Raw genomic sequence first — 12,224 nt, 5'->3', positions numbered from 1 at the left:
GTGAACTTATTCAGTTTCGAGTGTTTATCAAAATGTGGTAAAGTAATACCACCAACATTTTACTTGAAAATAGTAGCATCAGCTGGATAAAATACCATTATGATCTAGAATTAGGAGAAAAACAGAAATTGCTGAGCAACAAGACCATAAAGAGCTGTTTGGCATGTTGACTTTATGAAACCAAGCCCAAGGAAATGAATGGGTGCTCACCACAGCCATCACCTCAGTGCTGACTTACAGAAACCACAAAACAACCTGCCAGCTGCTGCCACTCCTGCTGCTGGGGCAGAGCAAAGGCAAATGGGCACTTACATGGTGCTGCTTCCTGCCTGGAAGAATTTTCTGAGTGATCCTGGCTGCCCACCAGGAGACTGCTTATTAGGATGAGGACAGGAATAGCTCTGGGATGAGACAGCTCAGCCCTCCCCACGATCATCACCTGTAACCACACGTTCTGTGTTGGGATGATTCACACTGCACGAGGAGTGTTTGGGGCATTGTGTACTTCAGCAGCTGCTCAATTCAGGGAAGGAAATACATTTTACTTTTTAAGCATACTAGAAATTTGATTTGAATTCTGCCACAGGGCTTTTTAATTTTAGCATTTACTACTGTTAAGGCTACAGGTAACCACTATTCCTGTACAAACAGAAATAACTTTTTCCTCGCAAATCTTGACTTATTCTACTGTTTTTTTTTTTCTGAGATCAGGGTTTACTGTGTTGAATGCTGTAAGATTTGGTGAAGAATTGTCCCTAGAAGAAGTCAAGGTGCTTTTCTCTGTAGCATGTGACCTTGCTTTGGTGTGCAATGCATGTTGCTGCAGGAGGGTTTGTCTGTTGGGCCTTTGTCTGCTTTCCTTTGTGCATGGGCTTCTTCCAGTAAGCTCATCCATTCTCTAATTTATTTATTTAAGTATTGGAGGTTTGTTTGGTTTATTTTATTTGGGGTTTGTTGGGTTTTTTTAACCTTAAAGTACCAACGATCAAAGAATGTTATTTAAATTGTATCCCTGTGGAGATAATGCTGGCGTTTTGATTTCAAAACCAGAAGAGGAATCTTCCAGAAATTATTTCAGACAATTTGCTATGAATGAATAGGATCTGATGTGAAATCATCTTTGGATTAAATGCTTTGGGAGAATGTTGTGTTAAAATCAACATGAACTTTATTCTGCAAACACAAATTAACAGGAGGTGCTGATGCCAGGGCACAGTTACTGTAGCACTTTGCATTTTTCTTCACCATTCTTATTTTCACTCCATTTAGTGCTAGTGGGAATGACTGAAATTATACTTCAATCTTGTGGAAAAAATAATTACCCTGAGAGAGAATATTATTTTTCTTTCTCCCAAGTGATAATATTTAATAGTTATTGCTTTCATATTGTGCCTCAGATTTGTGAAATAAGCACAGCAGATCTTTTCTGTGTGAGCTGTCCTACAGTTACTGGAGTGCTCAGAAAAACATCTATCCTGTGTGTCTGAATGGCTGAAATACCTCTCACACACATACAGCAAAGAATGTGAAATCCTCAGTGTCACGTTGGGTTAGAAGATCAATGAATAATACAGGATAAAGATGATGATGATAAATTTTGAAAGAAAATAAGTGTTGACTGAAGATCTAAATAATAAGATTGCATGTAGGTCTGTAGATACAATGAAGCCAAATAAGTAACCTGGAGTACGAGCTTTTCATTTTTATTTAGAAATGTTTTAAAATAGGGTGGTTTTTTCCCTTTCAACTTCACTGGGCCATATTTAAAACTATTTTACTCTGATGTGCACCACACTTCCCACTTTACATTTCTAATTAAAATGTTTGTTGCTATTTGGAACCTCGCTGTGTGAAATTAAATAAGCACTTTTTTAACATCCATAAAATAAATCAAACATTCTTTTCTCATCTGAAAGACACACAGTTCAGTCACAGCAAGCTTATTTCTCTGTTTCTTTTGTTTTCTTTTTTTCATCTGCCTGGTAAGCCAATTTTCTGCTTAAGAACTACTGGTTAAAACTCTTACTTGTTTTGCTATGTGGACTTTATCCTTTCCCAGCACTCTATGCAAAATACTTCAATTTTAAGTGTTCAAAAAATTTTACTGAGAAGAGTGTGATAGCCCACATAAGCTAGCACCATTATTTCTCTCAAACATAAAATGAAAGAGTGTTTAAAATAGCATAGCAGGCCTCTTATTTACAAAGACTAACAGATTCCTTTACTTGGATTGTTATGATTCCTGGCTCTAGGATTTCGGAACCTGGCATGGATAGCATCCCTCATCCTGCTGATGAACTGGAGTCCAAGGCAGCACTGCAAGGGGAAAACAATATAAATGTGCAGTAGTGGTGCATGACTGCTACATTAATAAAGGAAATATGTATAAATTACATGGACAGTATTTAAATACATGTACTGTATTTTTGTAGCATTCATGTCATAAAAGTTTTACATTTTTTAATTAATGTATTGAAAGAAAGTAATTCGTTTTACTTCATGCAAAATATTTCCAGAAACCTTTTCTTGAAATCCAAGACTGAGTGCTTAGTCCAAGATTTATGGAAAGTGTAGAACATTGAATAGACTATACACCCTACCTTGTGATATGACATTTCTGTCTTTTCAGACCCATTGCCCTGTCCCCTCCTCCACAAACCTGACACTTGTTCTACCCATTTCTGTGGAAACTCCTCCAGCTTTTGCTTTCCCATTCCATAAGCAAATGTTTTGTTAAATGATTTAATGTCACCTTTTAGGTTTCCAGAGAACTGCTTCTTGTCAGGAAGGAATCTCAGTGGAAATGGAAAATGCTTTAAAAAAATTTTAAATGAAAAGCTAAAGCACTATATGCACTACATTTACTACCATGTGTCTACTTACCAGATGGGAAAACAATTGACAGAATACCATCTTCTTCGGGAAAAGAAAAAAGAAAAGTTTTGATTACTAGACTTATCTTTCAAAAGCATTATTAAGGTTTCTGTAGTTGAGTGTCTGTCTGCCTTAGTTTTCCAGTTAGTGGCATGAAGATTGAGTAATAAAACTAATTTCTGACAGAGAAACCCAAATATTCCCTGTCAGATGGAAGAGAATGTTCATTTTTGCCCTTCAGAATACTGAATACCAGATACATTCAGCAGAACTGGAAGGCAGAACAAAGAGGTCTCTCGGCTTGGTTCTCTTCCTGCAAGAGGCACATGAGGCCACTGATGCATGAGAAGCAGCTTATCTGTTCCAATTTGGGGAGAAATGTTTCTCTTGTTCTCCATCAGAATTTGAGCAGCAGTGCCTAGAAAGGTTTCATTTAAACCTTATGTGTTTAAACATTATGCCAAACCTTATGTTCTGAAAGGCAACAGAGAGTTTCTCTCCTTGTAGGAATTTTTTCCTAGTTTAGAATTATATACAGCAACCAGACCTACCCTAGACTTCATTTTAAAGATTTGCTCTCAAAACTGTGTGAAGCTAGGAAGCTTCTCATCTCAAGACTCATTAGATTAATCTTCCAAAATGGAAGATTTTACTTCCTTTGAAGTTCTAGGTGGTGATCATAATTTTGTCCTACTTTTGCTCTAAGAAGGCAGGACAAAATGATGAATTGGTTGCAGTTTACTTGCTGACTCTCCAACAATCATTTGGCAACATTTCTTTTTCTGTGACTGTTTCCATTGCTGGTTTCCTCCAGTCACTCCTATGGAGTTGAAAAATCCATGTTTCACATATTTTCTTCTTTATTGCCTTAACCTTCAAGGCCAGTCTCTCTTCCAAATTTAATTTAATTTGATGAGAGCTTTCAGGTTCTTATCTCTCATAGGCCTGATTATTTTGTGGATCTTCATGACTTTCTTGGAGCTTTTGAAGAGCTGTCCAGAGGAAAATACTGGTTTGGGGTCAAAATATGTAGCAGAATAATGCAGTACATTGAAACTTCCCACAGGAAGACAGAAAAGTGAGTCCAAGAAAGCCTCAAGGCTCATTTCACTGAAGTTATGGAAGCTTTGAAGACTTGCTTGGGCAAGATTTCTGTTTCTCACATTTGAAAGGAGCTACCTGAGTCTCTATACATACTCCTAGGGGAAAATGCAGAACAAACAGCAACACTTCACTTTGTCTTTATTTGGGGTTAGAGAACTCTGTGGTCACAGTAATCCTTTGTCCACAAATAACCTCTTATAGGAGTTTCCTTGTCATGCAGTTTAACACCCTAATAAACACACTTCAGCAGTTCTAACATCTGCACAGTCGCCACTGCAAGGTTTTGTGGGCATAAAATGACTTGTTGCAGAGGCTAAGCCATTGGTGAGGGAATGGTTGAGGTGAGAAAGTGTTTTTCAGATTAGAAAAGTATTGTAATCTTTTATTTCCTCTTTGACACATATTTTCATGGATCTCTGTTGAGATTGGTTGGTGTGGTTTTCACAGGTTAAATGCATTGGCTTCTGCATCGGGTGCTTTTGCATTAAGTGGTTCTTTGCACGTCCCTAGCTACTCATCTAAAAGTAGCAAAGATTTTTGTATTAACTGTCATCTGGTTTCCAGCCAGAGCATTGCAATAATCCTTTTTTTCTCTCTTTTGAATGAGAAACCCTTTTGCAGACAAAATAAGTAAACTGTCAGAACAAAAGATCCTAATCAGTCTGATCAAAGTCCCAAAAAGCTTGTTTATAAATTTATCAGTTACTTTAGAAGTAATGGATAGTATGCCAAAAAAATATCTGAATTTCTTATTTTCTTTTACAGGATGAAAGGCTAAATTGCATATTCAGTTGGTTCTTGTGATCTGTGGAAATCAAATTTAAATTGCTCTAACATTATGTGGGCCTTTCTGTTTTCACCCTGAAATGTCTAGATTTCCTTCCTCATCCTCTCTCTACCTTTTAATCACATTTTGTACTCCTTTCTGTTCTTTCATACCACATGGACTCAAGGGGCTTCCAAAAGTTGTGGCAGGTCAGCAGCTTTAATTTACAACGTGGAGATTGCTGTGGGTATACATGAGAGCAGGATTCGGCTCACGTTCACAATTTCCTTTCACTCTTTATTTCTGCATGAACAAACACCAGCAAGTTTCTGACTGGCTTCCACTACTCTCATTCTTCTAGAGCCACAGGTTTTCTCTCTATTTTTTATGAAATAGCTTTTTCATAAGTTCATCTGTAATTTATTTACAATTGTTTCTCTCACAGTTTCCCTGCTCAAATCCTGTACAGCAGCTCTCGTTCAAACCCGTTTATCATAGTACACGAACCTTCACTGGTCTCCACTGCTGCTTCCATCTCTTGAGGGTACTTCCCATGTTTCCAAACTCCAGATTCTTGCTCTTTGCCAGCTGCTTTTTATCACATTCTGCCTTTGTGCTCTTCCTCCCATTCATTTAACTTTCAAGTACCCTGTAATTGTCCCCACTTTTCTGCTATCACAAATTCATTATTTCTGCATCCAAACCTGTATGGCACCCAAGAACATCTACCACCTAATCATCTGGCAATGTACAGTAGGTGCTGTTTTAACATGCCATTGTTTCTACCACTTCAGAGTAATATTTTCTGTTACCATGGCCCAAAGCAAATGATCAAAAATCCTCTATGCTTGATAATAAGAGTAATATACTGTAGATTTTTCCCAGAATTTTGGGATTCCCAGACCGCTTGTGAATAATTATTCTTTTACATCAGTCCTTTCTCCTCTTACCATCACTGACCATCCCCTCTTTTATCTTCAGTTCTGCTAACCTGTTAATAGGTCCAGACAAACAAATATGGCTCAAACTCTATTGCAGAGATTTTTTAATCAAATGAATTAATCTTTTAAATGTTAAAAGAGTGGATTTCAGAGCTCCATTTTAAGAATGCTTACTTATGACTGACCCACAGGAAAGCTCATTCGCAGCAGTCTATTTTCAAGAGTAAAGGGCCACAAATGAGTACCAAAAGGCTTTGGATATTTTCCAGGTGCTGAGTTACGTGCGCACAGAGTGGGAGCCCCTGGATGCCAGGTTCAGCTGTGTGCAGCCCCAGCAGGTGCTGACTGTGGAGCGCTCGGTGTCGGCGGCCAAGGAGCCCATGGCCGACAGCTGCGCCTACAAGTGCCTCAGGAACCGAATGCAGTGCGCCGCCGTCACCCGCGTCCCCCTGCCCGCCAGGGCCATCAGCTGCTGCAGGGATGTCACAGAGGACAAGCTGGTGCTAGGCTGTGAAGACTCCTCAATAGTTCTGTTCGAAGCCTACAGCCAAGTGACTCTGTTGGCCCAAGCCAAGCTGCTCCCTGCTGTAATAACCTACCACCCTTCCGCAGCCGTGCTGCTGGTCGGCAGCTCTCAAGGGGAGCTGCAGCTTTTTGACACGGCGCTGTCCCCAATTAAAATTCAGCTCTTGGCACAGGACTATTCACCTGAGGCAACTCTGCAATTCAGTAAACACTGTGATGTGCCCACCAGCCTCATCCAGATCCAGTGGGCTGCTCCTCCACGTGCATTTTCCAGTCCTGACAGCATGGATATTCACGATCTTCTGTTGGTTAGATTTGATAAAGGACCCTTGGGAGTGCTTCACTTTAAACTTGGTAAGTTACTAAGCACATCTGTTGAACCTTGAGCTGTCAAAGAAACATCTGTATCCCACAAGGTTGGGAACACCCTAATTTTAGGGTGTTCTAAAGGCTATGTGCTTTAAAGGCTATGAGACCATAGCCTTTAAAGCAAATTGCTCCAAAGATATCTGAAGATACTAAGGAGTTCTTTATGTTTCACAATAACTTTATACCTTTTCCTATTCATAGAATAGGACCCTGACTTCTGTCTGATCAGCATCCCATAATGTTCCTCACTACTCTTAAAAAAGGCTTACAATTTTTCCTCTGGAAAATTCATTTAATTGTAGTATATGATCTTAAGAATTGTATTCATTTTGTAGTAATAACCCTAACAAGTTAAAATAAGCTATATTTAATAATAGAACAGTAATGCTATTTTCTTAACCAAATTTTTTTTTCTGCATGTGTGATGTATATTGTCCAGCATTCTGTTCTTTCTGGCTTTGGTACAGGAAGTTGCACCTTTTTTTCCTTTGAATATTTTCCACAGAAGAAGAATGATTTTCATAACCTTTGGAGAAGTTTGGTCTCTCAATTAATTTGGAAGGAGTTGTGAATAAAAGAAGTAATAATGCTAATTTTAGAATTTGTATAGCACTTCTTTTTTTAGGTGTGAAGAGAGTTTAAAAGAGTAAAACCACAACTAACTTCCTTTTACAAGCAGAAAAACAAGAAGCAGAAAAGAAAAGCTAAAGGGCTTTCCAAGAGTTACAAAGTGGCTGAATTAAGAATAAAACCCCTGCAGTGGCTCATCAGTGAGAACTGTATTCATTTCATTCAAGTCAGGCAAGTTACAGTGGTGCAAGCCCATTGTGAGAGCTAAAAAAACAATCATGCTTAAACCCTCTGACTCCCAAGCCAGTGTTTCAGCAGGGCAGACAGCCATCCTGGAAAATTTCAGCATTTTGCCCATTGTCTGTCCAAGAAAACAGGATTACTTCAGTAGATCTTTATGAGAGTTTTTAATGATTCTTTTGTATAAAGCTATTGAGATAAGGAAGAAGCCTTTTTTATAAAAAAACCAAAACCAAACAAATTGCCAAAAGACCCAAAATAACAACCTAGGTGATAGTAAGATTTGAAAATCTACTTAATTGCTTTACTTAATGAGACACACATGTACTTTTGTGGGGAAAAATCTGTCTAAAATTATCAGTGACCTAAAAATTTGAAAGACTGAATTAAAAAATTTTAAAAAAGTTTGCCACTGCAAAACGCTTAATTAATGTAAGAGGATGTTAATAACAAAAAGATGTTGGATTGACTTATAGTTGTGTAGTTTTAAAAGAGCTGATCCAGATTATTGCTGTTATCAAAAAAAACACACTATTTAAAAAGACACAACTATTTAAAAACTATTTAAAAACCTGTTTACAGGTTATCATTCATTTTGAGATAATTAGCTGCATTAAGTTCAATGACAGGTTTAATAGTTACAGTGTACCCCAGAACACTAATTATAACAGCTATTTGATGATTTTGTGCATGTTGGCCATCTAAAAGAAAAACTCTCTAAATTATCTCTGTCCTGATTTGGTGGGATGGAGTTGAGCAGGAGGCACTCTACCAACCTCTACCTTGCTTTTCTTCAGTCCTCCCTGGTGAGGTTTTCTCACAACAGCTTTCCAGAATGCACAGCTTTCCCCTTGCTATCTTTAGCACATTTATGTTCTTACCAAGGCAAGCAGGCTCTCAGTACAGGGATTTAGAGGCCTTTCCTGCTAATTGCCAGCTTGTAAACTTAATTGGACTGTCTCCCTGGGCACTGTTCCTAAATCAATTAGGCAGTGAGTTGGCTGTCACCTCTTTTTCCCAAGCAGGTTGCCTGGAAGCGCACCACCCAGGAGAAGTCAAGCATCCAAATGGAAGATGTTGACCTCTACAGCTGAAAGTTATCACATTTTAAAATTCATTCTGTATAATTACTGTAAAATCTCTTCTAGGAAAAAGGCAAAGCTGTCTCCCTTCTTCCCTCTCTCCCTCTTTGTAGTCCACTGTGCAAAAATATGCTGCTCTCTATTTCATCCTGGTGTTCAGCTTTACACCTCATCTCCTCAGTTTGCCACACTGCCAAGGGAACACTGTGTTGATTAGTAAGTCCCTCTTCACAGTCTCAGCAGTTTTTAGGTTTCTGCTATTTAAGAAATAATGCAGAAGAAATAAATAAATTAATTAAATGCATTAATAAATTATTGCAAAAAAATTAGGGGCTCATGACAGCAAGACCCAGACAGGCATTCAGGACTGAAGTAAAATCCAGGAGTAACACGTGGCTTGGAATTGTTTCCCACAGAAGTCTGTTAAGAAACTATGTCAGTGAGAATAGGCAAATATGTTTTTAACTTCCAGCTACATTATGGTTTTAGACAAGTTGTGAATCTCCATTATGCTGTCTATCCAGATTTATTTCAGGAAAAAGTCATATTAAACATGCCCTCAAACACTAATGGCAAATATTTTTGCTGTCTAATGCCAAACTCATTTCCAAAAGCGGCTTCTTGTCATTGATGCCAACCCAGATCTTGGATAATGCCAAATGTGGTGCTGGTGCCAGTGGTTTAGCATTGCTGGCCTCTAAAGGCATTTTAAATATAGTATTGTATTTAATTAACATGAAAATAAGTATTTTCATCTTCACTGAGAGGTTCATGCAGAGATTGCTCAGCTGCTGTAATACTTTAAAAACACTAAACATTTAGGAAGAATGAAATCTGCCATAACTATTAGATATTAACAACTTAAACATGGCTGTTGCTCAGCATAATGTCCATAGACTTTAATATATGCAAATATAAAGTGAACTACATAGGACTGGCTGGGGTAAACAAGGCCTGGTAACAGAGAAGAGCAGACCTGTTATTTAGAAAACATACCTCACAGAACTTTCATAACTGTTTGTGAATATGTGAAATAAGAAGCAAGGTGAAAAAAAGGGGAAAAAAACATCTGAATACAGCTTGAGGAGAATTAAACTGCAGAGAACTTGCATGTACAGAAGTGATGTTTTTGGGGAAAAACCTTACAGACTCACATTTAGCAACAGAGAAGTACTTAATTTTTAAAGCATCATTAAAGAAAGGTTTTCTCTTTGGAAGCTGAGATCTACAAGTCAAAAAACATCTGTGTGGCAACCTATTCTTGATTTCATGTGGAACTGTAATTCAAAGGTCTGTAGTATCAAGATGATGATAGCTTCCACGGTATCCTCTCAGAAAAAAAGCTTCACTTAGAGAATATTGCCAAGCTAGAAGGACATTCCAGAGCAGTTGCAATATGGAGAGTAATTGAGTAAGAGTTGCTTTGGAGCTGCTCTACACTTGTATGCAAAGATACATCTGTGTGAGACAAATACTGAGGTTTAGTGTTGTCCAGCACTATTTCACTACAGGGAGGAGATGCTGTAAAAGTTAATTTATTACCTGCCTTGCAATAATGATAAATTCCAAATAAAGTTATTCCACCTTGTCTAAACCAAATTTCATTATGTAATGTTGTCACCAGTGACTTTTGGCTATATTCATTCAATTTCCATGTGTGAAGTTCATTGGTGATTTTTATCTGCTGTCCAGCACCCTCAGTCTAAGTATACCAAGGTAGTAAGGTGCTATCCCTTATAAAAAAATTTAATACTGAAACCCATCAACTTAATTTTAAATGACAGCAACTATTTTTAACTGTGCTGAAAAGGAGTCAACTACTGGTTTACATACTCTGTATAAAAGAATGAACCCATTATCTCTGGTTGTAATATTTTTTGTCAAAGGCGTGCTCACAAGGGGACAACTGGGCCTTGAGGAAATCATCCACCAGTACATTCGTTATGATGAGATACAGGAGGCAATTAATGTCCTGAGCACCATGAACTGGAACACGATGGGGCAGCGGTGCTTTATCTGCCTGAGTGCCATTTGCAACCACCTCCTTAAACAAAAGCTTACACCAGCCAGAGAAGGTAAGAGAGTGTTTATATTTCTAATGGATTTCTGTGGTGTCTTGGTAATTCATGTGTGGATTATGACTGTGTATTTATTGACTGTATAAAGAAGACAGTAGTAAGACTCCAGACAGTCAGCCAGATTATGGTGCCTCATAATCACGTGTCATTGTAGACAAGTAATTTCAATAAAATCTGGACCAATGCATTGACTACATTTTCGTTTGTATCAATAGTGACACTAAAATAATGCACATTATAACATATATGCTATAGGCATTGCTTAATATATATATAGCACTAGCATTATATTCTGTAACTTCATTACATTCTATAAATTTAGCTTATGCTACAGACAAAGGTTAGTTAACACAGGATTAAAATATTTGTGTTATATTCATGCTGAGACAGCACCAACTTATGGAGAGATATTTTCCTGAAATGGGGACAAGAGATTTTAGTATGTTTTTTAAGGTACTTTCAAAGGGTCATTCTTTCATTACAAGATGCAAAGGCCTTGAATACACTATCCTCTGCTGCCTCCTTTAGGATTAAAGCATTTGTCCTCACTGTAATCTAGCCCCCTGCAGTAGTAGCTAGGGTCCCTCAGAAGAAATTATGAATTTTAAGTTTAGCCCTGTCTCTGCGAAAGCCTGGTGTGGTGCCTTCCTCTTGATTTGCTATCTTGAAACTCAATAGACTTCAAGATTTGAAGTGCCTTGATTTAGAGAAGGTGTTATCCTCCAGTCTAGCAGGCAGACAGCTGGAGACCAGGCATCTTTTGTGGGAAGAGAGAATACTCAGGATGCTGGTGTGTTTGATGATAGAAAAACTCCAAGGTGTCCTACATTGCTGCCAAACCATCAGCTATCCCATTTTGTGGGATCTGATTAAAAAAATCTCTGTGTTGCAAACATATAAACTCTAAATAAAACATGCTTTGAAAAGGACCTGTGAAAAGGGCTGGCTATGATACTCTTCTAAAAATATGTACATTATAAACAGATGTCTGTGTGTTTCCCCCATGCAGCTCCCTAACACTGTTTACAGAGGAAGGAATTTTATTCCATCCAGGAGTTATTCTATCTAAATCTAACAAATTTGGCATGGTAATTTGTTTTCTTTTTTATTAACAAAACCCAGTGGGACCTTTTATTTATAGTGATGGGGCAGTTATCTTTGAGATCTTTATCCTGCCTTCAACATCAAGCTGGGCTATTTAATGAATGTATAACTGTGCCAGTAGTCACTCATATTCCATGTCAGTTGAAATATTTTAGAAGTTCAAAACATGCTGTCAAGAAAACAGCAATGGCAAGGGAGTGTGGCTTGTTTTTCTATTTTAATCTAAATTGACTGCTGCTTTGAAAGAAAATACCTTTAAAGTTCGACTTATCTTACAATCTAGATTGGAGATAACACAAAACTAATTTACTAACAGTTTGCCTGTGTAACTAACACAGTACTATTAGCACATTTACTGCTATCAAGCCTAATAAAATCAAATGTAACTATGTTTGGAAGTAAAGAGTAATTGTCACTAAATACAGAAATGCCTAGCTCAAACAAACATTAATAATGGCAAATCAATGAGATTCTGTCTGCCTAATGAGACAACAGGTTGTATTTTGCTTGTAGAGCAACATAAATACAAATACAGCAAATACTTATATAGCAAGTCCTCCTTTTTCTGCCT

At 37.8% G+C, this 12,224-nt stretch overlaps 1 protein-coding gene across 9 annotated transcripts in view; it reads left to right on the top strand.

The window, feature by feature from the left end:
- The window catches only part of WDPCP (WD repeat containing planar cell polarity effector), a 148,506-nt gene that overhangs the window by 69,332 nt on the left and 66,950 nt on the right, over window positions 1-12,224 (top strand). For all 9 annotated transcript variants that reach the window (XM_074536987.1, XM_074536979.1, XM_074536981.1 and 6 more), the window contains 2 exons: window positions 5,955-6,564; window positions 10,358-10,546. In XM_074536987.1, the coding sequence (XP_074393088.1) occupies window positions 5,955-6,564; window positions 10,358-10,546 (799 nt within the window). The remainder of the gene's footprint in view (window positions 1-5,954; window positions 6,565-10,357; window positions 10,547-12,224) is intronic.

Source organism: Zonotrichia albicollis, chromosome 3, assembly GCF_047830755.1.
Source record: "Zonotrichia albicollis isolate bZonAlb1 chromosome 3, bZonAlb1.hap1, whole genome shotgun sequence".
Classification (NCBI taxonomy): domain Eukaryota; kingdom Metazoa; phylum Chordata; class Aves; order Passeriformes; family Passerellidae; genus Zonotrichia; species Zonotrichia albicollis.
This window is presented reverse-complemented; position numbering and strand designations above follow the sequence as displayed.